Consider the following 27,480-nt stretch of genomic DNA (forward strand, 5'->3'; position numbering starts at 1 on the left):
AGCTGGAACTGTACAGTGATACAGCAGCTATCATAGAGGCTCGTTTGCTCTATTCTGAAGTAAATCTACAGTATTTCATTGCACTTGTAATCAAATTTTACACAAATGATCCAAAAGCCTGGTAAAATGCATTGGAGGCAGATGTAACAGTGAAAGAGATGCGGTATATCTGTATAAGCTGTATTTTTGTTTTTGTATACCTGAAGTAAGGTTCATGGAAAGCAAATTCCAGGAGATGTTTGTGTAGTTCAGTGCTAATCACAGTGTGTGTGTGTGTGTGTGTGTGTGTGTGCGTGTGTGTGTCTCTTCGTGTGCTGGTAATGTCCCCTAGAGGCTTGTTGACTTGTTTGTTTTAGATTGCTTGTGTTTGCTGTAGGTTCACAGAAACACACATATACACAAACAAGGAGGTTAAACTTCAGAAAATGTTGACCAAACTTGAGTTCCATCAGACTGCTAGGTATTTATCTATCTATATTTTAGCTTCATTTTGTGATGGATGAATATATGGATAATGAAATTCACCAACGAGTGAACAAGTATTAAAATGGGTAAATTATGAATGAATGAATGAATGTATCCACACAAAATAAATCACCACCAGTATATCTGAAACAGATCTATAGTGGGTCTGGGGCTAAATAGTTCTAAAATTATTTTGGACACAATTATTCATTATGCAAAAAAAAAAAAAAAAAAAAGTAACACTTTATTTTGATAGTCCACTTTAGACATTCAGTTAACAGTAAGTAACTTTGGAACTACATGTTAACTAGCAGTCATTAGAGCATTAGTAGACTGTCTGCTTAATATATTCTAACATTTTATGTTGATGGGTCTGCAACATGCAGCATACTGACTATGAGAAACTTTGCAAGTATGTCAACTTATTCTACTAACCCTAAACCTACCCTACTGAGAGTTAGTAGACATGTAGTTACAAATGAATGATAATTAGCTGACGTGTAGTTGGCATGTAGTTACAAAGTTACTTATAGTTAGTAGAATGTCTAAAGTGGACTATCGAAATAGTGTAACCAAAAAAATAAAAATAAAAATGTAATTCTCTCATAGTTTTTATTAGAATATATCACATCTGGGTTGAGCTGGTCGTCTGTATGTCTAGCCTTTATTCATGGTACGGTAAGAGTAATTTAATACTTTTACACTTTTTACAAGTTTTCCTTGTAATGTTTGAGGGAAGAAGAGAATGTCACTTAATTTCTCCAAATGATTATTGAAAAAAAAAAAAAATGATCGGGCATGAAACACGAGCAGAACAAATTTTTGTGTAAATTTTGTGTTCGGATTCACGAAAGTGTCGTCATAATATTTTACAAGTTTGTGTGCTCTGTTTTTTTTTTTTTTTTTTTCGTAGATGAGAGTTACTAAACTGTTTAGCTTTGGGTAAACGCAGCGCTTGTCACTGTCACTTTTTACCTAGCCGTCCAATCAATGGAGGAGGGGCGGGACAAATTGCCACCTACACTGACCAATCATCTTACTTGTACAACAACTGAACAACAATAGAGACGTTAATATTGCTAGTTACTGCATTTTTATATTCAGTAATATTCTTCAAAATACTAGAAATACAGTACTGCCGTGGATATTCCACATCATAGCGAACAAAGCGTCTCAGCTGGAAAAAACGCTGTGCCACCAAAGAGTTCTCATGTGCCGCCACCTGGCTGTTTTAAGAAGAGCACCTGACATTATTTCAGCTGGCTAAAAACTCTTTGGTGGACACGTTATTGAATATTTATTGTTAGCCATATGGCCTATTAGTCTTTTTTGCATTTATGCAATATACTGGAGCCAAACCTGAGAAAGTAGACCAGAATATTCCACTGCGTTCCTGGACACGCAATTTGCATAGCTGTATTACATAGGCGGGGGTGATGCTAATTGTGAATGAGTGTGCACATGCGCCCTATTTCCGAATGATTGGAATTCATTAGCATACACATGTTTAACTATCAAATCGGAAGTTTATGAATCTGGAGGAGAGTTTTCAGGAAGGTCTGTTTTACGCACAAATTACTCAGAATTTACTCCTATATTTACGAATGTTTCATGAATGAGGCCCGTTGTTTCTATTCTCGAAAGGATAAATTAACAATTCAAGATAAATATGTTTATATATAGCTATAAACCAGACCAGCCTAATTTAGAATACACATTTGTAATCCTTTTATTTGCAAACCAATTCTGTCATGATTTACTGACTACATTTTGTCTATTTAATGTGGGTGTTTATTGAAAAATGACGAGTGTCACACAAACATAATTAAAGTTTGTGGATGTCGGATGGTTAAAGGGTTAACACCCCCTTCAAAATGAAGTAATCAAGCATTGACTTCTAGAGTAAAAAAAAAAAAAATTGGCTGAATTCTATTTATTGTCAATGTTACTTGAATGCTTACTGCAAAAAAAGTGATGAGGACACGAGGTGTGTGTGTGTCTTTCTTCACCCCAAATTCCTCCAGGTTCCAGCAGCAGCTTCAGCGAACATGTGTTTGTGTGTGTGTGTGTGTAACAGTGCTGGTGTTCCTGTGTTTCAGAGGATCAGCTGCCCCCAGGTTTCCCCACCATAGATATGGGCCCTCAGCTCAAGGTGGTGGAGCGCACCCGTACCGCCACCATGCTCTGTGCTGCTAGTGGTAACCCGGACCCGGACATTTCCTGGTTCAAAGACTTCCTCCCAGTCAACACCAGTAACAACAACGGCCGCATCAAACAGCTCCGATCAGGTAATTTCCCTCCGAGCGCTTGGCTCTGTAACGCTAGAAGAAAAGCAGCGACAAGAGCCGCTATTGTCCTTCTTTCCGTTTGAGTTTTTGTTCTTTCTCATGGAGCCTTTTCTTTGGTTTTCTGTAGGAAACGGCATCTACGTCGTCTGCGTCCCCTCTGTGTGTGATGTGTCTTGTGTTCCTGTCTGTTTAATTTATTACCCATGATTCACTGCTATGACTGCATTTTTGGCCAGCTTAAATTGGGCTTTGTTTTGTTTCCATTTTAACACTTAGTCGCAAAAAGCAGCCGAACCATGCATAATAAATAAGTGTCGTTCTCCATGTCCTTATTTTCCTTCCTCCAATGCGCAATGAGTAAGATCTAGCTTCATTCAGAGCTCTCGAAAGAATCATCAAAGTTGTTTTGTTTGTTGCTCTCATGTCATGATGCAGCACACGACCCAGCGAACCTCGATTATGGCCGAAAACGAGCCAAAAAAAAAAAAAAAGAGCGCCCCTTTGTGTGTGTGTTTGTGTGACCCTCGTTGTGTGTTTGCGCAATCCAACTGACCAAATTCAGGGCTGAACACGTTGGTGATTCTTTGCATCGGCCGGTCTCTCTTTAAGTAGCGCAAAACCCCCATTTTGTTTCGCAAAACACGTAAGCTAACCGTGTCGCTCGAGTTGCTCCGATGTGTTTTCCAGCCCTCTATGGTACGACATGTCTTCCCAGAGTCCTCCGCTCTGCCCTTGTCCTGTTTTCTTCCGTTGTCTGATTTCTATCTTGATTTTCACCCTGTGCAATAGAGTTTCAGATTTAAGTGTGTCAACCAGAGCAAACGTAAGGAATATAATCATATTTTCTATGCTGTCTTTCTTCTCTCTGTTTTGTAAATCTCCAGAGTCCTTTGGTAAGTTTGTAGATCTGAGCACACATGCCTCCCACTAATGTCTCCACCATGTTTCTCAAACTACTGTTAAAATGCATGGCATGCATTTTACTAACGGTGTCGATAGGCCACCAGAACACACTGACTAGCTGACTAGCAGTAAAGCACACGCTCAGGGCCACGGCAGGACCAACACTGACACTGTCACTCCATCTGTGTCTCAAAAGCTCACAGCTCAAAGACTCTCCACTGTCCCCCAGTCAATCAGTCCTCAGCTCCCCTCTCCCGCTAGATCACGGCCACTGCCACAGGCCTCAGAACGGCCCCTTGTGCTTCATCCACTGTACCAGTTGCTCTTTGACCTCCTAAAGTGACCAATGCTCAATCCTGTGCTTTCCTCCACTAGAGCCAATGGCTGTCTTTTCTGAATCTCTCTTTCCTGTTGTAGCCTAATACAGTCTGTAAGAAAGCAAAGCAAAGCTAATTTGATTCTTCTTCCAAAGCGGCCAGCCTCTCTTCTCGTACTAACGACTCTTCTTTCTTAATCTTATTTGCATTCATATAATCCACCCAGGTGGTACGCCAATAAGAGGTAAGAGTGCTCAACTCAAGTTCACAGAATGAACAACTGACTTCATTCTTCCTGTCCCACATGTGTCTGCATCCATCGAACGCCCCGGCATCTTCCCATCATCCTCCTCCTCCTCGCCCCCACTTCATCCCATTCTGTTCCATCTTTCGCCATTTTCGCCTCAGCGCTTTTTGGTTCTTTGGTTTTGTTTTGGTTTCAGTTCGAGAAAGCCTCTTGTATTTTGGTTGTTTTTGTTTTTTTTCTTCCGAGCCGATATGCTTACTGCAGCCCAAAGAAGCATATCCTGTACGTGTTTTTTTCTCTTCTATTTCATTGTTTTTGTATTATTTTTCTTATCTTTTGGCCATAGCAGATCATGTGTCCCTTTTTTCGTCCAACTAAAACAGCCAAACATTTTTCCCCCCTTAGCTGTGTTCTTGTTCAGCCGCACATGAGCCCAGATGTCGGAGACACGCCGGAGACCTCTCTGCCACGATTTTTCCCCAAAAAACATCTTTCTGTCTTTACAAACTTCTTTTTTTCGCTCTTCGTCCTCCATTTGCTTTCCTCTACCTGTACCCTTCTCAAAAGGAGCTAAAAAAGCCCAAACAACCACTTTTTTGATAAAGTTTCTGCGGTGCTTTTTTCCTTCCACCACCTATTTTTTCCTTCTTGCTTTTCTTGGGTTGAAGGCTGTTTTCCTTTTTGACGTTTTTATTTTTTCCATTCTTCAGGGTTGGGGAAAAGCTAACAGTGGGTCTGGCAGATGAAACCGAGGTGGCCGTTTTGTGTCGTTTTTTTTTGTTTTTTTTGGTCATGCTCCTCAGGAGGCCGCGCTTCGGTGCATTGCAAGAAACCTTTTTCCCTGGGTCATGTGACACCACACTGCTGATCCCATTGGTGGATTTTTATGGGTGTCATTTGTAGCGCAAAGCTATGGCAGTGATTGGTTGCTTTCTTGGCGGCGCAAGCCGTTTTGAATTTTGACCTCTAATACAATTGCATTTTGTTTTTCAGCTAAGGGTTGTCAAAAGGTTGTAAGTTGTGCCGACACACATTTCTTGTTCTTTGGAAAGATTTGCATGTGCTAGAGGTTTATGTACTGGTAACGATAATTCTCCCAACAGATTTTTTTCTTCTTCCATTTTTACGATTCGAGCAGCGCATTTTTTTTCCTGAAAATGCTGCGATTTTTACTGACTTCCACCATCTGAAGTCCTTGGCCATTTTATCGATCAGTCAATTTGAATTGAATTGAACACCAAATTTTATGATCCAAATTTATTTTTTTTTTAATTGTCCTCCCCCTTTTATGCTGCTTTTGTATACTGTAAACCTTTTTTTATTTGAGCCATATGCTGCTGTATTGCAGTTTTCACTCATTCCCATAATGAACAGTCCTGTGAGATGTGTAATAATATTGCAGGGCTAACCCCCCCCCCCATCACCTTTTGTAGACCTCTCAATTAATAATCGATCAGTATTATTATTGATTATTATTATCACAGCTCTTTTTCTAAACAGTAAAGCTCAAACGATTTTGAACCACCTGTACGATTAAGTGCCTTTAGAAACCCTGCAACATGTATCTTGTACTGTATGTTTTCCTCTCCATTGATGTGGTTGTAAAATGTCCAAGATAATTAATGCTGCAAAGTCTCTTTTCTTTTGGTTCCTTTCTGTGTGCCCTCTCGAATGTCTACTGCAGTGCTGGCCGCGCTCTTCTCTAGGCCGGCGCCAAGATAGTCAGCAGGCGAGATACGAGCTCGCGACACACTTCGATTTAAGCACCTCGAAATGACTCCGTTCCTGACAAAATCATAATATGCATCGCGGATCCACCGTGAAATCCATCTTTAGTGCCGAAATTGCTTTCCCATGATGCATCGGGCCTAGAGAATGAAACACTGCATTAGACATTTTAAGGGGAAACATTTCTACCCCCAGCTTCCAGGAGCTTAGCTTGCATAAACTGGTTAAGTCTATACCGAGCTCTCCAATGCGAGGCATGCCTGCAGATGTCACCTCTCAGGGTTAATCGTCAGTATAGCGGCAGGCCTTTAGCCTGAGCCATTTTGTGGCATTCACCCTTACGGAGATCTAAACAGAACAAATAATGCCATTCGTAGAGAGAAATAGGCCTAGCATGTGATTTAGTGAAAGTTGTTTAATGGCTCGTGTTATTATTGTAATTATCTTTCTCTGCTCGTGTTCTCTCCCACTGTGTAGGAGCGCTGCAAATCGAACAAAGCGAGGAATCGGACCAAGGGAAGTACGAATGTGTCGCGACCAACAACGATGGCACACGCTATTCCGCACCTGCCAACCTGTATGTCAGAGGTAGGAACAGCTCACGGCGGTAAACAAAGCCGACAAAAGAACATGTAAAAGCTCAGACGCACACACTTTTGAAACAAATTGAGCCGAATAGCGGGTCACTTTTGTTGTTGGGGTCCCTCTGGTTGCGTGAGCATTTTTGTAAGTATGACATAATCCTGCAGCCTTGATTTTCTGCCTGTCTGGTGTTTAATTTCAACTTAATCTTTATTGACTTGAATGCCTGTTGTGTATGTAATACAACTGACTCTTAAGATAACAAGAATGATGGATTGAGTTTAACCTCTTTACTCTCTACAGCAAATGTCTCAGTGCTCTGTCTTTTTCTCTTTACTGCCAAACATGGAATACAACTATTTTACTTTATTTTGGAGCTTCATTTTTAAGCAAAAGGGGAAAAAAATAGAAAACAACATAAATTGTGGTCAATATAATCTTATTTTAAATTCAGTGCAATCTTTAATCTGAAATTTAGTGTTAAAGCCTGTAATGTAATGAATATGGATGATTCTTCAATTAAGTGAAGTCTTCTGTATGCTAGGATGATTAAATACAGTGTCCGTTAAAAAAAAAAAAAGAAAGAAAAAAAAAAACCCACAGTAGTTCTAATGGACAGATTATTGTAGCCTGAAATTAATTATGTCAGAGAGCTGCAACAGAATTACTCCATACTGCTGTCGTGTATTTGGGTTTATATGTGGTTATCTGGGAAATGAGAAGTGACATTTTGAAATTCATTCATTTTAAGATTTTTACATCATGATTGGAAAATAACTTTATTAGATGTAATTATCTAATTGGTCACTTTTTGAAATCCATTTTTTGAGAAAAAAACTTCCCTAACATATTTGGATAATATTCAATTCAATTCAGTCAGAAGGTCCTCTAACTGAAGAATCACTCCACTGTATAAATATAAAATGTCCTTTGATATTGACTTACGATTGAACATCTGTATAGCCAGGCACATTAAAGTCAACATGAAACTGCGTTCACAGCCCATTTTACTTTGATAGTGTGACGAATTTCATTTTAAAACAATAAGAAAAAAAAAAAAGGCCTTGATTTTCTTGATTTCAAACATAAGTTGATTGGAAATGATTGGATGGTAAACTTAAAAACACCTGCTTACTATAGGTCATCAGCCACCAAGCACGCCACCAAATATCCGGTATTAGTCAGAAAACGGTGCTTATGATTTCATGTTGACTTTAAGCCCGAATTTGTCATAAACTGCTGCCAAAATATGTTCCATTTTATAAACCTTGATGGCCTGATGTCCAGCGCTGCTCAAAAAAACACGTTACTGCTTTAAAGAGGGCGGCTATATTCATGCACAGGTCCCAGTCATGCGGTTTACATGAAGAACCAATGTGTTTCTCAAATGCTGCATGATCAAAACTCTAGAAGAAAGTCAGTCCAGACCACAGTAACTGCTGATGGCATGTAAAGCTCATAACTGGACCTGTGTCATATTGTTTAATGGGCAGCGCAATAAAAGGCCTGTAAAATGCAGCACACTTTTCTTTTCCTAGACATTCTGTCTCTAGCAGCAATTCTCTGGGTTGAATGTGGCCTGTTTTACTCTCTCTGTATTTTCCCTTGTTTTTCTCCTCATTTTATTTTGTTTCCGCATCAATTCCCTACATCCCTCAGAGCTGCGAGAAGGTTGGTGTGTTTTTTCTTTCTAACCATCTTCAAACTCAGAAAACAAATGATACAGACGCTAGTCACAATTCCCAAGAGTACAAAAAAAAAATATAAATAATTGTAGCTGCATTTGCGTGTCTATGATTAAATTCTGCTTTTGGTTCCTTATGTTCTATGTTTTGGACCGTTTTTTCTTCTTCTTTTCCCTTTTGTTGTGGTCTGAACGAATGCCCTGCTCTCCGCTGTACTGCTTGACCAAAAAGTGGTGCATGTCAGTCAAAATGTGCACAGTTTGTCGGGGGGTTTGCATGGTGGATTGGTCATGCTGAAGTTGTCTGTCTTCTCCCACATGTCAGTGGTCCTGCTTCGTTACTTTGACCGACACGTGCTTTCCTAACACCTAGAAACAAGCTCCCATTCACTGACCTTCACCACAGTATGAACTGCAAGGAGACATGCTCCGTAGCTCTGTGAGATCATATATTTTCTTTCCTTTCCACCTAACGAGCTGCTAATAAACGACAATTGATGCATGTAGAGCGTTGTTCTCGAGACTCGACAAACGGAACGGTATTCAGAGGAAAGGGAAAACATCATGTCTCCTGGAACAGCGTTTCAATTGGAAATTAATTGCGATAGGATTGAAAATCTGTTCGCAATAATTAGAGATTTCATCTCCAGAGAAGCGCGACATCTCCGGTCGAATGCATGCCGCACTTCGTTGAAATTAGTATCTTTACTTCTTCCATTTCTGGCGGTTAAAGACACTTTAACTCCTCTCTAAACATTGGTTTAGGTTCATCCTGCTGTTATTTTAATTGCAAGTGATATAATAAAGATCCTGACCAAGAACCGTCCACATACACAGGATGAGATGTGATGAACAGTAGCAGGTAAATGGGATTTAACCCCGACCCCAGTGCAGGGTTCCTCAAATCTGAGCCTGCTGAGTTTAGCTCAAACCCTGATTAAACTCACCTACCTGTAATTGAAGACTTTAATTAGCTTGTTCCCATGTCTTATTAGGGTTAAAGTCAAACTCTGCAGACCAGTGGCCCTCCAGGGCCCAGATTTGAAAAACATTCCTTAGTGGAATGTTGTGTTCTAATCGTAGATATCTAGTTCAGCGTTTCCCAATCCTGTTCCTGGTTGCATGTCAACAGTGCACATTTTGGAGATCTTACTTACCTGGCTCTCTGAAGATGTGTACTGTCGGTGTGCCTCCAGGAACATGTTTGGGAAACACTGATATAGTTTACTGCCACTAAGTGTCTTAAACAAAACTCTCTACAAAGATTTGTTATGATGAACCTCGCAAACTTTGTCAAATCCAATGATTCATTGTCCTCAGATGGGCTCATTGTAGCAGGACTGATATAAACCGCTGCACACTTACTCCCAGAAGTTGCGTAAACCCGGCGGAGCCTGTCGCTTTGAGAAAGCTCCTGCCACTGCTGTGTGTATTATACATCAGCCGCTGCCATCTGAGTCTGACAGTATGTAAGCAGTAACACTGACATTGGTTCAGTTATTTTGGACTCTCGAATCTTCTCCCACCCTTCTGCTGTCCCGTAAACCCTCTTCTGAGGAGATGGCACATAGTATCCCTCTCTCTCTCTCTCTCTCTCTCTCTCTCTCTTTCTGTCTTGGAGACTCCTGCTTTTAATAGCCCTGTTGATTTCCTGTTATCTGACTCTACTAGCCCTCCCCCTCATCCTCTTCTCTTCTCTTGTTCCCCATTTCTCTCTAATTCCCAAAGTTTCCCTGTGGAATGAGCAATTTGCTTTTTTGCATGACAGATTCAGGAATGCCCCCCCCCATGCCCCATTTGCATTGAGGGTTTATCTTTTATTCATCTATTAATTTGTTGCATCTGTTCATTTTCATTTTGATTCAGATTCAGCCTTCCATTGTCATCACCCTTGTTTATTCACGGTTTCACGACCGTTTACGTTGACACGTGTGTCCACTTTTTGAATGGCAGCCGCAGATAGTCAAAGCTGGTCTCTACCCGTTGTTAGTTAGCGGCAGCCCTGCTGCAGGGCTCGTCGCCGTGTGTGTGATGTGGCAATGTGATTCAGCACATTCTTTCACATCAACTGGAAGAGAACGCAGCATCGAAGTTGTACAAGCGTACACAACTCCTGCATGCTGTGGCCCTCCAGTTCCCCAGTGTGCTGCTGTCCGTCTGTCACGCGTGGGTCACCTGTGCATGGTGTCTGTTTCAATGTCCCAGTCCAAAGGGAGTGAAGCGGAATGTTTGTGTGCAGTACATGTGCAGTAGTTTCCTGTTGGATCCTGCTATATCTCAATCATTTGAAACAGTGTAGCGGTGAAATCCACCAGATCTTTGTCAGTTCCTCACCTGCTAAATGTTCCCAGATGTTCCTTAAGCCTATGTCTGGATGGGAAGTTACCGGTGCTTGTGTTCTCTTGCAGTGAGACGGGTTCCACCCCGGTTCTCCATTCCCCCGACGGACAATGAGATCATGCCCGGTGGCAGCGTTAACATCACCTGTGTGGCTGTCGGGTCACCGATGCCCTACGTTAAATGGATGTTGGGGTCGGAGGATTTGACCCCTGAAGATGACATGCCCATTGGGCGAAACGTGCTGGAACTCACTGACGTCCGGCAGTCAGCCAACTATACTTGCGTCGCCATGTCAACGCTGGGCGTTATAGAGGCAGTCGCGCAGATTACGGTCAAAGGTGAGAATCCACGAGACGACTCGATACTTAACATTCCAACCGGCACCAAGCTCCTGTTATTTGATCTGTCTTATCACATTCTGCAGATGAATCCACAAGCTCCTACTGTTGGCACACTTGTTCGCTCAAACAGGCCGACACACGTACAGCTGTTCACATCCACACACACAAAGCCTTTGTCTCCAGCAGACATAACAAAATCACATTAGTCATAATATGCCCCAAGAGACAGCACGCAAAGACTAAACATTATCTGTCCTATCGCCAACCTCACCTAATGCGCTCTGAATTAAAGCAATAAATTACAGCCCGTGGAATATTTAAGACATGTTCTAAACAAACCGCAGAGTCTCTCTTTCCTCTGGGGTAACTTGGTTTCCTCCTTATCGCGGAGGTACTGTCAAGACTCTGAGCTCTTTTGCTGTATTACATTTGTGGAAAATGGCGCTATAACCTACATCTACTGTTCCTGTGTTGGCAGAGCAAGCTGACACTTTAACCTTCGGCTAGTATCCCAAGGGAAGAGCGCATGGTTTGTGAATGCTAATGACAAAGCCACGACACCGTGTAGTTTACCAATACAATAGCACACACAACAAATAAATTTCCTCTAAACCAGGTGAAGAACCATTTCACACCTGTTTGTTAGTTTTCAAAAATTTAGAGATGTTTATGTCCTCTGAGAGTGAGGGGAGAATTCACTAAACTGATACGTGCATGGGTGCCATTTTTCAGTGCAACAACTTGCATCTTCACTAAACATTTGAAAATCCAGGCGCTGAAAGTGCTGAAATGCTACTTTTGCAAATAAATTAGGCTCATTATAGAATGCACCTCAGGGATTGGCATTAACGCTTGTCTGGGACAAGTAGGTGGATTTGTGGCTTTAACTGATTTGGATATTTCCTTTATCGAATCAGGCACTAAAACAGGCACCATTCAATTTTAGTGATTTCCCCCCACGGTCATTATTATTGCTCCAGTAATCGTAAGTAACTAATTACAGTGGATTTTCCATTTTCCAAATGAAATTGAAATTCACTGATGAGCTTTTTTTATTGTTGCTCCAGCTTTACCGAAGCCACCAGGTGTTCCCCAGGTAACGGAACGCACTGCAACAAGCATCACGCTCACATGGGATTCTGGGAATCCCGAACCTGTTTCTTATTACATCATCCAGCACAAGCCCAAAAACTCTGAGGACTCTTTTAAAGAGATCGATGGAGTCGCCACCACTCGATACAGCGTGGGCGGGCTAAGCCCTTACTCCGACTACCAGTTCAGAGTAGTCGCAGTGAATAATATTGGACGCGGGCCTCCCAGCGAAGCCATCGAGGCCAAAACAGCTGAGCAAGCGCCGAGTACCGCCCCACGGCAAGTCCGAGGGCGCATGCTAAGTGCTACGACTGCCATCATCCACTGGGATGAACCCGAGGAGGCAAATGGGCAGATTACGGGCTACAGGGTTTACTACACCACTGATCCCAGCCAGCACGTCAACCAATGGGAGAAACAGATTGTAAGGACTTCCAACTTCCTCACCATTCCAGGCCTGACACCCAATAAGACTTACTACATCAAGGTCCTGGCCTTCACCTCTGTAGGAGATGGACCGCTCTCATCTGATTTGCAGATCATAGCCAAAACTGGAGGTGGGTGTTGGGAATGACAGGAATAACAGCTCTTGGTGCAGTTATATTTTTTTTATATTATTATTAATCATAATATTTGGTGGAGTCAAAAGCTTTTTATAATGTCATAAATAATTTTATGTCACACTATGGTTATTTTTGCTGGATTTTGTGTATTTTGATTTAAGCCCCTGAATGAAATGCTTAATTTGATATATTTTCTGTTTTAATTTGTAACTTGGTGGACACAAAGAAAGAGATCAGATGATTTGTGGTAAAAGCAATGTATGAGTTTAAAACTAAAGACTCATAACTGATTGGATGGGCTTTATTCATACACATAGCCACAATTGAGTCACAACTGAATCAGTTACGCGTCAGTCCATGAACTACCACTATTGTACATCGAAACTCCGGTTACTCCAGGAGAAATACGCTTGTCCACTAATGTATTCTCACAATACAAACATGAGGAGAAATGACTGGAAATGACCATTTGTATAATTTCTATTATTTATTATAACATTTTTATAGTGCCCTCTCAACCAACGGACTTCAAAGGCGAAGCCAAATCTGAGACGAGCATCTTGCTGTCGTGGAACCCTCCAACTCAGACGGGCCAGGACAATCAAATCGTCGGATACGAGCTGCTCTATAAGAAAGGAGATGACAAAGAGGAGGTCCGAACATGAACTGGCGTTGGCAAACGCCTTAGCTCGTCCCACAATTGATGTCATTGTCATTGCTTGGGTTGACTGTATAAACTCTATTTTCTGGGGTTTTAACCTTTTTTTTTTTTTTCTTGTTCCTTCCTCAGAAACGAGTAAGCTTTGAGCCCACCACAACCTATTTACTGAAAGATCTGAAGCCGTTCACTACGTACACGTTTCAGCTGGCCGCTCGCAGCAAACACGGCATCGGCGCATATACCAATGAGATCTCAGCCGAAACACCTCAGACACGTAGGTCCCTTTCTGTCTTTTACTGCCTTTCCTCAACACAGTGGTTCAAGAACAGGCGCAGCACATAATAAAACAGAAATCCTCCATTTCTTAACAGCGTTTGCTGATGTAATCCTGAATTTGTTTGAGCGGTGGTTTACACTGAGAGATTTTTTGAGAGATGGAGGCATTTCTGCTTTCTGCCTTGAGGGCAATGTTAGCGCACACTTTGTTTGAATGAAAGTCAATTTGTGGAAGATGTAGTCAAATGACAAGGTCACTCTGTTGAATTCGGCATCATATATTAGAGATGAGATTGAATTATTCATCTGTTTGGCTGAAGTCGTTCAGCATCCGGGTGCCTTGTTTTTTGACTTTGGCTATTGTATACCACACTGCATTTGAAAGATTTACCAAATTTGGAGAGGTTCCCTCTGGAGCCTTGATGTAAGCTCAAATGCAATGATACGTAGCTAGAAAAGAGAATTGCATTCCCAAAAGACCTCATATTTATTCTTCATTCGTTCAAGTTGAACTGTAACCAAATCTTTAGATCAACTCCTTCATTAATCTTGCCTAATTTGATGAATAATTAATGCTGACAAGCTTGACTGTGCTTCACGTCGTACTCGCAATTTGAGATAATCTGAATAAATCTGAGGTCCTCTGAGTACATGCCAGGTAAGTATCTCGGAGGGCTGTTTTTGCAGTAGAGTGTTTGCATGTCCAAGTCTAGAAACGTCAGTCATGAGCTATTGGACCAACCAGGCTTTTACCTCAAACCAACAGGCCTCGGAAAGGTTGGTGAGCAATGCATTTCCTGTTTTTACAGAGCTGACACATCAACCTTTGAAATTTTGGATTGATGGTAACTGCTTGGAGGAAACAGGGCCTGATTTAAACGCGGCTCGCTGAGATATTTCACAGTGCTGTTGAAGTATGATGAGAGCAGTTGAAATTTGCACCCTGATTTTAGGATATTTAGGGAAAAAATGACATATGTAGAGTTATGAAGGTAGGTTCTTTAGTTTTAGGGTCTGCACCAGTCCCACCCTGCACAATTTGTGAATTTGTTTTATCTTTTCTACCTCCTTACGAGAAGTCTGTGACATTTCTGCCCGTTTTGTTCTTCTTTTTAAGCTTCATTAAATTTATGTTCATGTCATCATTTTTGTTTTGAATAAATGTAGTCCCTGTGATTCATCCTCATTTGATGTCATTTTATGTTCCCTTTGTTTTGTTTTTTGTTTTTGTTTGTCCATCAACATCATCTCCACCTCCACCACAAAAACAAAAAAATCCTCTTACCTCAACCCCTGTGAACCTCACCTGGATCCAACCAAACTCCAAAACCGCTCAAATCCGATTCAATGACTATTCTGCTCCTCCCACAATCCTCTGATCCTCCAATCAGAGCCCTCAGCGCCACCCCAGGAAGTCAAGTGTACTAGTCCCAGTTCTACCAGCATTCTGGTAAGTTGGAAGCCACCCCCGGTGGAGCTCCAAAACGGAATCATGACCAAATACACCATCCAGTACGCAGCGACCGAAGGCGACGATACCTCGTTGCGGCAAGTCTCGGACATACCGCCAGAAAAGTACCATTATCTGTTGGAAAACTTGGAGAAATGGACGGAATACCGCGTGACAGTGAGCGCCCACACTGAAGCGGGAGAAGGCCCTGAGAGTTTACCTCAGCTAATCCGTACAGAGGAGGATGGTATGTCTTACCCACACGCCACTGTGACCCTATGCTAATGTCTACCCTTAAAACACGCCCCACTTCTGCCAGGCTTCTGCCCAAGGCACCCTAACACCCCTCGCCCCTCTCGCTCCCTCTATTTACACTAACTCTACTAACCAGGATTTTTTGTGACCTTTCACCGAACCAACATCCCCTTCCCCTCTTTGACAATTTTTGGGAGAATTTTCGAGAGAATTTTTCAGACTTTTTACTTGACCAGACTTTCATGGCAATTTCATGGCATGTTCTTCTGACGACCTTAAACGTCCAACAATCCCAAATGTCTTGCTGTTTTTTCCCCATTTTCTTATTAAGATAAATGAAATGGCTTTTTAATGGAGTGAAACTCATTTTCATACATGAAAAAAGATGACTAAATCAACAGTGAATCTTCAGAAATGGGGCTTTTTTTTTTTCTCAAACGTCCCACGCTGATGACATTTTTCTTAAATTTTTCCATTTGTTTTTCTTTTTGTCTTCACTCTATCATAGCCAAACCCGTTTAGAGTGCTTCAAACCTCTGAAACACTCCTCTTGGCTTATTTTTGCTTGTTCTTATTCCATATTTTGACTCCACTTAACCCATTTTTCAGAAAAAAATTAGGTCAGCTGTGTGACCTGTTTTTGGGGATTGTTTTTGTTTTTTCTCTCTCTTTTTTTGTTTTTGACTTCCCATTGTTGAGATATTAGTGTTATCCAGTACTTGTTAATGATATAATCCCATTTTGTAGATTTTTGTCTGCTTCACCGCTTTCTCAGGGTAGACGTCCAGTCGGACGGGAGGTGTCGTCTTTAAGCTTGACCTTTTTGTCTTCTATCCCATAATTCTCTCAGTGCCCAGTGGCCCTCCTCGTAAAGTCGAGGTGGAGGCTGTCAACTCCTCGTCTGTTAAAGTGCTGTGGCGGTCGCCGGTGCCGAGCCGGCAGCACGGCCAGATCCGTGGGTACCAGGTGCACTATGTCAGGATGGTTAATGGGGAACCCGTTGGGCACCCTGTCATCAAGGACATCCTGATCGATGACGCTCAGGTAGGCACCCACCTGCACAGCTGCACTGCTTCTCAAGTCAATCTTTACAGGCTTTGTCGAGTTTTGTGGTTATGACACAGTTCATACAGCCAGCTGCCAACTCTTTCGATTTTGTGTGTGTGTCACAAGAAAACGTGACTGCAGGAACACAGATGTACGTTGGCTGAGAGATCTCAACATGCTGCAAATAGAAAAAACACCTGCCGATTAATTAACTTTGTCAATTTTACAACAAACGCGCTGCAAATATTCACAACACAACCAAATATAGAAACGCACTGCAAATAAAACTCTTTATTTGTTTGTGTTATGAGCATTTGCAGCACCTGCTGTCAAACTGATGAAGGTGTTTTCTTGATTTGCTGGTGCTTTTTCTATTTGCATGTGTTTACTGAGCTCTCTCGGCCACCGTACAAATGTGAACTTTAGGACTCTTTCGCAAACTAGTGAGCTGCCTACTTAGGTACCAGAAAGTAGGATTCATTTTTCAATCCCACAATGCAAAACATGATTGGGGGGAGAAAAAAATAATTGCTGGCCTAGGATGGTCTACTAGTTTGGACAAGGTTAGAGCAAGTTACCATTTATTTTTATTTTTTTTAATTTTATGGCAGTGATGCCAATTATAAATGTGTGTATGCTGCATGTATGTATGCATTTATGTATTGCTGCTTATTTTATTGTGTTGTTAGCAAGGCAGCTCACTATATATTATAAAATCAATGTAATGTTTTTTTTTTTTAATAATATTATAATAATAAGTACATTCATTATGACAGAGAACACATATATTTGTTTCATTTGAGTTATTACTTGATTTAAAATGTGCATATTTGATAATACAACAAGGAAACATATATTTCACATTTGGATTTTTTTTTTACTAATGTATTAAAATAGCACAGCTACTCATTGTCTGAGTTCTTATTTGCACATACTGTAAATTATTGAGAGTCATTATTGAGGGTCATTTTTCACTAATAACTGTAAGAAAGGAGGCAGCAAGTGTACGACATGCACGGGTTCATTTAAACTTTTGTTTCATATCCATATGACATGAAGGCTGTCCCTAGACATTAATTTTCCCATGTGAGGTTAATGATGAAGTGCCATGAATCACACACAGCGCATAGACCTGTTATCTGCTTGATTATACGTGCCTTCACGTTAGACAATGGACAGCGTGATGAGATTGGCCCGTCTGATTTCACACGACACATCACATCCTGACCTCAGTGCGGAACGCAGAGACACCGACACGCTGTTTGAATCCTCCAGAATTATGAATCATTCATCATCCCAGCATCTGCTCGCTCACCGAAACAGAAGAGACGCACATAATCTGACACTCTCCCGTGTCTTCGCCAGCAAATTGTAATTGAACTTCTTTTCTTGTTTGTCTGTTTGTTTGTTCCTCCTGCTGCTCTCTGGTCTGGGCTTCAGTGGGAGTATGATGATTCAGCCGAACATGTGAGTACATCTCAGAATTCTGCAGCTTTGCACTTTATTTAATTCCATGTGGCATCATTCGCAAACATACACAAGCATTGCTTGCTGGCCTGTAGATGTTTAATGTCATTTTGTGTAACCATCTCAAGATGACATTAGATCTCATTCATTAACGAATAATGATACATGTGAAACACATCTGTTATCACGCAAAAATCATGATTTATCAATGCATTTGCAGTTGAATAAAAGCATAAAATTGCATTTGCAAGCAAACACATGCAAACTCACAGAAACATGCAGTGTGTCAACTGAAAATGTTTATTCATAATGTTATCATAAGAAACTGAATAACTCAGTGGCCCAACAGTAAGTCTTTCTAATTTGTTTTAAATAAAATAATTGCAGAATAAGTGATGATGCCTTTACATGGGCATTTATTATGCTAAATACTACCTACAGCAGGGCACACTGATTCCATTAGTGAACAATTCCTGATTAATCGTGATTAATTGCATACAAAATAAAAGTTTTTGTTTGCATAATATATGTGTGTGTACTGTGTATATTTATTAAGTGTATATAAATACACACATTTATGTTCATATAATTTATAGTATAAATAAATATATTTAATATATAAACACAGTTTTTTTTTCTGAATTATACACATGCACATGTGTGTATTTAAATATACATAATAAATATAGACAGCACACATACATATATTATGTAAACAAAAACGTTTATTTTGGATGTGCAATTAATCATTTGACAGCACTGGTACAGACCCTTTTCCCTTTCTTTTATACTACCATTTTAAACTTGTAAGCAAACACATTCTTGAAGCTTTTTGTAAAAAATTACTTGCGTCTGCTTTTTTTTTTTTTTTCAGGAATTAATCCTTACCGACCTGCACGCTGAGACCACGTACTCGGTTACGGTCGCCGCTTACACAACCAAAGGCGACGGAGCGCGCAGCAAACCCAAGCTGGTCACCACCACCGGAGCCGGTAGGTTTGTGCTACTTCAGAGCAATTTCTGCCTCTGTTGCTGTGGACTTTGTAGAGCGGCTCAGAGGCTCGCTCCTCTCCCCTGCAGCCATTAAGACTGAATGCCTATAATTGCCCTCGCAGTGATGACGGCGATTGTAATTCCACTCACCTACGGCTCTGACTTTGAAATGCTCGCAGGGGTTAAGGAAATAATGGAAAAATCTGTCAGGAAAATGGCAAAATAGACTTTTTCAAAAGAAAAGAATACTACGCACTGTCTCGATTATCACTGAAAGGCGCGAAACGTACAATCGCTTATAAGTACAGGCGCTTTTCTGTTGTACCTCTAATTGTGCTGTTATTCAGCTCCTGAAAGGCCTTTTATTTCACTTTTGTCCTTGAGCGCATGACTGTGAAAAGGAGCACAGTATCACTGTTGATTTCTATTCGATATTGTATCATTACAAATTGTCAAACTCGCAGGGTTTTCGAGTGGAGAATTAGGAGAATCAATACAGCAGTGCAATATTAAGAGGATCGTGGCTGTATGTTAGATCTGTGAGTCTAAACTGGTTTTGCTTTCAACTTCAGAACCGATGCATTACTGACCTATATTTACCATCATCCTAATTATATTCTATTTTACCTTGGATAGTTTTGTTTTAATTTAAAGAAAAAAAAAATTTAGATATTGATTTTCACACAACCTTTCACATCAAAAATATGTGTTTTCACTTCCATTTTAATAATTTAAAAGCTGGATGTTTATTTATTTTGCTGTCCTATTGAGAACCACGTTGTTAGATTGGTCGGCGCAGCATTGATTGTCATAGGAGTGGGAGATTTACAGGCAGACATGATAAAACATTCAAAATTTGTCAACCGATAGAGATTTCAGTCTCTAGTTACATTGCACGATGATATTGTAGCACTGCATCATCAAGAAAATGTAGCATTTGCATGCATTTGAACATTTTGCCAGTTTAAACATTCAAGTGATTTTAAACCGCTTACAACAAGACGCAAAATTTGGTAACATTTTGGTACTCGCACATTGTCTGAATTCTTTCCTGCTTATCGCACACTAATGGTCAAATTCACACAAAAATGCAGTATTTATGTAAGCATTGTCAGTCATGTCTTAAGTGTATGCAAACAGTTGGGAGAAAATCCTCTGTATATCAATATATTGGATCCATACATTAGGTCTTAAAGTGACAGCAGCCTTACATGCCTGCTGTTGTCTGTCATAGATGGTAATCAAACAACAAAAGACAAAGAGAAAATCACTCGCTGCTCTTGACCGAATCACTTTTGCATTTGTTGTTATTGAAGTGAAGTGAATCTGAAACACTGAATCTGAATTGAGCTGAATAATGACACTACTGTCTTCTGTAGAGCTGCTTAACAGCTGAAACTGAAATAGTTGCATAATTGATTTCATAATTTAACACTGATTTTCTTCTTTATTGCACTGAAATTGCTTTCAAACAATCTGTTTTGTATAAAACACTATAGAAATAAATACAACATGACTTGCATTTATTTACCCTATATAAGATAACATTTGTTTTTTGATATTGAAATTAGGGGTATCTAATTATTTGGGTAATGTAACTAATTAACTGTATTGTTACATATGTATTGTTATTATGAAATTACTCATATTCTGATATAAGATTTTGGTCATATCATTGACCTCTAAACTGCGGTACTTTTCTCTTTCTTGGATTAGTTAATCCAGCATTAGTTATTGCCAGGGTTTGACATTGACTTTTTTGCTCACCAGCCACTGTGGCTAGTGGTTTTCCAAAATTACTAGCCATTCAGCATTTTCACCAGCCATAATTACACTTGCTTCTTCAAAAAATCCACTTTTCCCAGACAAGCATTAATGTTGAGCTCTGTTACTGTATAATTCAGCCCACCGAAGTGGCTAGTAGGAGTGACTGTGTTACCCGCCACTGCTGAAATCCACCTATATTTGGCGGGTGTTAATGTCAAGCCCTGGTTATTGCTGTGATATTGTAATTGAGTTTTCACTGGTTTCCATATCATGAGAACTGTATTTCCAGCAAAAATGTCTATATTGTGCTCTATATTGATACATATTGACACGTATTGTGATATTAGATTCGGGTCCAGTCGCCCACCTCTAAACCACCGTACGTTTTTCTGTATTGTCTGTCCGTTCTCAGTTCCGGAAAAGCCTCGTCTCATGGTGAGCCCAACGAACATGGGCACGGCATTACTGCAGTGGCACCCACCGACCAACACCTATGGCCCGCTGCAAGGCTACCGGCTGCGATTCGGCCGCAAGGACGTGGAGCCCCTGACCATCATCGAGTTCTCCGAGCGCGAGAACCACTACACCACCAAAGAGATCCACAAGGGGGCATCCTACACCTTCCGCCTCTCGGCGCGCAATAGGGTGGGATTCGGAGAGGAGACGGTGAAGGAGATCACCACGCCCGAGGACACTCCTGCCGGTTACCCACAAGGCATCGTAGCCCAAAGTAGCACGACCACCACTATTCAGGTCAGCTGGCAGCCTGTGGCGTTAGCCGAGCGCAACGGAGCCGTTATCAAATACGCCCTTCAGTACAAAGACATCAACAGCCCTCGTAGCCCCTCAGAACTGTTCATCACAGCACCCGAGTCCACCGTCACGCTGGACGGCCTTAAAGCAGACACCACGTACGATATTAAAATGTGTGCCTTCACCAGTAAGGGCCCCGGTCCTTACAGTCCTAGCGTCCAGTTCAGAACGCAACCCATCAACCAAGGTAGGAGGCTCGCAACACCCTCTCGGCCCCGTTTGCCTTCTCCTACAACCTTAAGTCACCTGTGAGAAAGAGTTTGGTTTTCAGAACCAAACCAAATCTGAAAATGCACCTAGTGTAGCTAGTTGAGAACAGTTAGCGTCCTGCGGAGAGTCGATGGTAAGCTGCAGGTAAGGTTGGAGCTCTGGGCTAGTCCTCATGAGGTAGTGGCGAAGTGCTTGGCAGGTAAGGCTGATGTTGACTAGCTGCCTTCCTAAAAGGTGGTGAAACCAAGCGCTGCGGATCTGTTTGTCTAATTCATCTGCCCCAACTTTCTTTTAGCAGTGTTTGCAAAAAATTTTCACGTGAGAGCTGCCATGAAGACCTCGGTGCTGCTGACGTGGGAGATTCCCGAGAACTACAACCCCGCGCAGCCGTTTACGGTGAGAGATGCCGAGAAACCGTTAAAGGGATAGTTCACCCAAAAATGTTAATTCTGTCATTAGTTACTCACCCTCATGTTGTTCCAAACCCGTAAGACCTTCGTTCATCTTCGGAACACAAATTAAGATATCTTTGATGAAATCCGAGAGCTCTCTGACCCTCCCATAGACAGCAAGGATCCTAACACGATCAAGGCTCAGAAATGTAGCAAGAAGATCGTTAAAATAATCCATGTGACATCAGTGGTTCGTAATTTTACGAAGCTATGAGAATACTTTTTGTGCGGAAAGAAAACAAAAATAACAAATTTATTTAATTCTCCTCCGTGTCACCCTATAGCGCCATTTTGGAGAGTATATCACATACATACACAACGTATGCAATGTATGTACGCGGATACGCTGTTTACACTTTGATCTGAACGTAAACAACGTATCCGTGTACATACATTGCATACGTTGTGTATGTATGTGATATACTCTCCAAGATGGCGCTATAGGGTGACACGGAGGAGACGAATTGTTGAATAAAGTCATTATTTTTGTTTTCTTTGCCTTGATTGTGTTAGGATCCTTGCTGTCTATGGAAGGGTCAGAGAGCTCTCGGATTTCATCAAAAATATCTTATTTTGTTTTCCAAAGATGAACGAAGGTATGGAACGAGATGAAGGTGAGAAATTAATGACAGAATTTTCATTTTTGGGTGAACTATCCCTTTTACCTGCATGAGGTTCTGTAAGCCAGAAACCGTCTACATAGCCAGCCTCCCTTTGTGAGGGAGCTTAATTTGCTTAATTTGTATTGAATGGACACTTATAGTATATATAAACTTTTTAAAGTATTTAAAAATAATGACTACATTTCTTTTGAAAAGTGACCTTTGTAATAATGTCAAATTAAAGGTTTTACTTAACATTCATTTTAAATGATGTTTTAAGAATCTTTTGTTGTGTAGTACAACAATAAGTACACTTATTTTGATGCGTTGACTAACACTAACACTCTTTACTAAAGCACATGTAAAGAACCTGATTATTATTTTAACTGTGGTGTGTTATTCAACTTTACATGTTGCAAATGTATATATCTTAAATGCATTAACTTGCACTAAATATATAAATACATGAAGTTACACTATACATGTCATTAAAGTATATTTTGGTTTATCATAAATTCTTGTCAGTACATTCAGCAGTACTTTATCCATATTTCAAAGACAACATAAGTGTCGAATTATGAAATCACATATAAAAATGTACTTAAGTCCTACTTAAGTGCAAGTTCAGGTGTGTATTTAATATATATATTTAAACTTTAAATTGTTTTCATTTAATTGCAAGTAAAATGCAGTTAAGTGTCTGAAAACATTTGATGCAGTTCACACTTAAGTATATTATATTAAAGTATATATTTTTTTTCTGTAATAAATATTCTTAGTATGCTAATTATGCAGTATGTACTGTTAAGTATCCACGTCTTTTTCCACAATGGACCTTCTAATACAGAGTAGCACTAACGACAGCATGATGGATACATGCAATTATGATTTAATATTTGGCAAAAGAAGGTATCTTCATAATGCTGCCAAACTTTTGAAGCATCCGTTAAAATGCTGCCTACACAGGCTGCTCACTAGGTTTTGGGTCACTAGCTCCAACTATCACATTAAAACTGGTTAAAGTCTGGCGTGACGGTGGTTCCTCGTAGATCCTGTACGATAATGGACAGAGCGTGGAGGTGGATGGGAAGCTGACGCAGAAGCTCATCACCAACCTTCAGCCGGAGACGCAGTACTCCTTCCTGCTCACCAACCGTGGGAACAGCGCCGGAGGACTGCAGCACCGCGTCTCCACCATGACAGCGCCTGACATACTGCGCACCAAACCCTACCTGATCGGCAAGACCAACTCAGACGGCATGGTCACAGTCGAGCTGCCCACTGTTCAGACGGCTGAGAAAGTGAAGTGAGTACCAGCTCTGCTTTGTGTTTGAGTTTAATGAGAGAAGCACCATGGGCTTTACGAGAAGATCATTCACCTGCATCCATCTGACATCTGTCTCAACACTACGTCTTTTAATCTTTTCCCATTTAATTGGACCGCATTTGCCAATTGTTCTGTTAAGTTTTTCCATATCAAGTGGTACAAGAATTGTAAAGTTGGTTGTTTGACTATTTTTAATTTTCCTCAATCTTCATCATCTTTTTTTTTTTTTTTTTTACTTATTATAATAAAAGCAGAGGTCTTAGTGTCATGGACCACAATAAGTTTTTGGTTACATAACCCTCAATGTCAGTTCAGTGAATCTCAGTGAACAAAAACTGGTCTCTAGTTCACATTGCATGTACATATATGAAGATTGTGCACATTATTCTTCTATTGACATGGAATTTAATTTAAAATGATCACAATTTAGTGTCACTTTATAATTGGAGGTTTCAGCCTTAATGTTTTTGGGGAGTTTATATGCATTTATGTTGAGCATACCGAGCATGTCAGCTTTGATTTTTATTTTATATATTTTTTTTTTAAATGAGGCAAGAATGTGTATACTTTAACATTCACATTCATGCAAAAAATAAATTAATAATAATAGTTAGAGATGCTGCTGGTTACAGAACTAGAGCTAGTAGAAATCTGAAGACAAGCCTGCTTTCTTCATGTGCTTTGTGAAATTAACAAATGTAATTTGTACGTAACAAATAATAATAATAATAAAAAAAAGAATATTTTAGAGCAATCATGTTTAACACATACTATAATCTATGCAAGAGAGACCAAAAATTTCTTAAAATCAAATCTAAAGAACAAGAATATACAAAACATGTATAGATATTTGTACCTTGTTATGTGCATTACAGGGTTATTTTAGTATCACTGATACACAATTATACTTTCTGATAAGAGAAAATGGAAAATGACACCTGAAGTAAAATATGTGCTGCTGTTATATTTACTTATTTCTGTCAATGTTTATTTTATTTCAAGCAATGACTTTTAATTTCAGTTAACAATAACCCTGATGCATTAAAGATCAGTTTTTGTTTTAGTGGAGCATCCTGAGACTCCCGATACTGATGTTTCTGTAAATACCAATGCATAAAGGTAATTACTCAAAAAAAATACAAAATAAAATAAAGGTTATTTATTTTGATAGTCCACTTTAGACATTATACTAACTATAAGTAACTTTGTAACTACATGTCTACTAACTCTCAGTAGGGTAGGTTTAGGGTTAGTAGAGTAAGGTGACATATACTTGCAAAGTTTCTCATAGTCAGTATGTTGTATGATGTGGACCCATCAAAATAAAGTGTTCGAAGATATTAAGCTGACGGTCTGCTAATACTCTAATGACTGCTAGTTGACGTGTAGTTGCAGAGTTACTTACTGTTAGTAGAATGTCTAAAGTGGACTATCGAAATAAAGTGTTACCCATCTCTGCCATATTTAAGACCATGCTGGTTGAGAAATATTTTTGTGATAGTGAATATTATAGCTGTGTTGGATTATGTGGATTCTTGAAGAGCTGTCTGTCATTATGAAAGGGAAAGTTCACTCAAACGACAAAGACTACATTTGTTGTAATTACATGGAAAAGAGCGACTAGCATTCTTCAAGAAATCTCTTTGTGTCTCTTGGGAGAAATAATCATACAGGCTTAGGAGGAGATGAGAGTAAAAGCTGAATGTTGAGCTGTTTTTGGCCGTTCTGTCTATCAGAGAGACCCTCGTTTGTGCGTGTGAAGCGCGAGACTGAACCCAGCAGCGTGAAACTAGACTAAAGCGCTGTGAAGTTGGCAGGTTATTGATGTGTTTACCGAGGGTTGCTCTCTTTCGTCAAACATGTCGTTAATCCAGTGTCATCCCGAGTGGATTGGAAAGTCCAGATTGATTGGAGCTAATCTTGATGGATGTCCTGACGCTGTCAACACAACCTTATAGTCTCTGTCTGGCTCTCTCTGTAGGGGTTACTACATAGTGGTGGTGCCGCTGAAGAAGCAGCGGCCCGGAAAGTTCATCAAACCCTGGGACAGTCCGGACGAGATGAATCTGGAGGAGGTAAGAGTTTAGAGTCATTGTATCATACATTAGGCCTTATTGATCAGGCAGCGGCCCTGTAAGCACATGATTCCCAATGCAGCTACGAGCAGCTATTTGAGAAGAAAGCAGCGAGTCCCAGTCATATGCAAATCCGCTCCTGCCCGCTAATGGAAACGGGAACAAAAGCCCTCCCCTCTAAAGGGCGAGAGATAGAGGAAGTTTGCTTTATCTCTCCAGACGAACGCTCGGTATTATTTTTAGCTGGAGTAAATATTTGAAAGGCTTTTCTGCAGCGAAAGGCGGCGAGTGTTTTCCTCTGAATTATGCCAGACAGGCTTCCAAACGCCAGCCGCTGCTCAGGAAGGGGCGGCACCACGCAGAGATCTGCCTTCTGATTGGCTGATGGCTGGACACGCCCCTCCCCCGCCAGCTGGCCTGAGGCTCTTCTGCAAACCTGATCACTGATAGTTCAGTGTGTGCGGTTCATGAAGAAAACACACCGTCAGCACTGCGATCTCCGCCATTCCCTCAACATCAGACCAAACGCCACATTTACTGGACAGGTGTTTTCCAGCTGCTGCAATGGAAAAAAAAACAAATATATATATATATATATTGTATATATCGTGTTTTCCCTCCAGCACACACACACTCAATTTATTTGACTGTCAATATTTGAAATCGCCTGTTGAAAGAGGCTCAAGGGCAGAAGGACTGAAGCCGTTTTGACGGCTAGAACAGGATTGATAGAAAGCTTTATCAGAGCGCCTGCGGATCACCACACACACACACACACACACATACAGACAGTGCTGGCCAAAATTATTAGAACACTAGTATTTTCAGCAGCTAAAAAATGGTTTTAAGTCAGTTATTTCTATATTTTGCTGTAGTGTGTCGGGAGAAAATATCTGTTTACATTTCCAAACATTAATTTGGCCATTAATTGTAATAATGCATAATAATGCACTGATAAAGAAAATCTATTTATGACATTATTTTGACAGCATCCTCATTTTACAGCATATTTACACACATGCCTACAACCGTTAACAGTGCTGTAGCTTTGCAGAAGCTTTCTTGAAGCGTCTCGGAGACAGTTCTTCTGGATTTAGTCTCAGTTTGTTCTGTTTCTTCATGTCATTCCAGACAGACTGATGATGATCAGATCACATCTCTGGCTGTTGTCAGACAAACATCTCACTCAGTTATTACAATTAATGGCTAAATGAACGTCTGGAAATGTAAACTGATATTACACACTACAGCAAAAGATGGAAATAACTGACTTAAAACCATTTTTTAGCTGCTGAAAATACTAGTGTTCTAATCATTTTGGCCACCGCTGTAAAAGAAACTAAAATTCAAATAAAAAATATAAAAGATATTCAGAATATGAATAAGTGCTATATAGAATCAGTTGAGCTCTGATCAGAATGTGTGTTTGTGTGCTGGACTGATCATTCATTTCTCTCCATGTTTCTTACAGCTGTTGCGAGAAATCAACCGAACGAGTCGCGCTCTTCGCTTCCGTCGGCAGATGGAGCCCAAGC

General features: G+C 40.5%; 1 protein-coding gene across 44 annotated transcripts in view; it reads left to right on the forward strand.

Moving 5' to 3' along the window:
• Nucleotides 1-27,480, forward strand: part of LOC131543457 (receptor-type tyrosine-protein phosphatase delta) — a 336,697-nt gene that overhangs the window by 266,158 nt on the left and 43,059 nt on the right. For 14 of the 44 annotated variants that reach the window (XM_058780793.1, XM_058780808.1, XM_058780795.1 and 11 more), the window contains 18 exons: nucleotides 2,565-2,753; nucleotides 3,638-3,646; nucleotides 4,200-4,217; nucleotides 6,426-6,536; nucleotides 8,190-8,201; nucleotides 10,623-10,892; nucleotides 11,963-12,544; nucleotides 13,058-13,203; nucleotides 13,341-13,485; nucleotides 14,879-15,184; nucleotides 16,043-16,236; nucleotides 17,680-17,706; nucleotides 18,581-18,698; nucleotides 20,879-21,466; nucleotides 21,785-21,885; nucleotides 23,593-23,849; nucleotides 25,852-25,945; nucleotides 27,417-27,480. The exon at nucleotides 27,417-27,480 is cut by the window's right edge and continues 146 nt beyond it. In XM_058780793.1, coding sequence (XP_058636776.1) covers nucleotides 2,565-2,753; nucleotides 3,638-3,646; nucleotides 4,200-4,217; nucleotides 6,426-6,536; nucleotides 8,190-8,201; nucleotides 10,623-10,892; nucleotides 11,963-12,544; nucleotides 13,058-13,203; nucleotides 13,341-13,485; nucleotides 14,879-15,184; nucleotides 16,043-16,236; nucleotides 17,680-17,706; nucleotides 18,581-18,698; nucleotides 20,879-21,466; nucleotides 21,785-21,885; nucleotides 23,593-23,849; nucleotides 25,852-25,945; nucleotides 27,417-27,480 — 3,231 coding nt within the window. Of the gene's footprint in view, nucleotides 1-2,564; nucleotides 2,754-3,021; nucleotides 4,218-4,625; nucleotides 6,537-8,189; nucleotides 8,202-10,622; nucleotides 10,893-11,962; nucleotides 12,545-13,057; nucleotides 13,204-13,340; nucleotides 13,486-14,878; nucleotides 15,185-16,042; nucleotides 16,237-17,679; nucleotides 17,707-18,580; nucleotides 18,699-20,878; nucleotides 21,467-21,784; nucleotides 21,886-23,592; nucleotides 23,850-25,851; nucleotides 25,946-27,416 lie in introns of those variants that run through there. The other 30 variants (XM_058780797.1, XM_058780802.1, XM_058780792.1 and 27 more) reach the window with 12 other exon arrangements.

Source organism: Onychostoma macrolepis, chromosome 07, assembly GCF_012432095.1.
Source record: "Onychostoma macrolepis isolate SWU-2019 chromosome 07, ASM1243209v1, whole genome shotgun sequence".
Classification (NCBI taxonomy): Eukaryota; Metazoa; Chordata; class Actinopteri; order Cypriniformes; family Cyprinidae; genus Onychostoma; species Onychostoma macrolepis.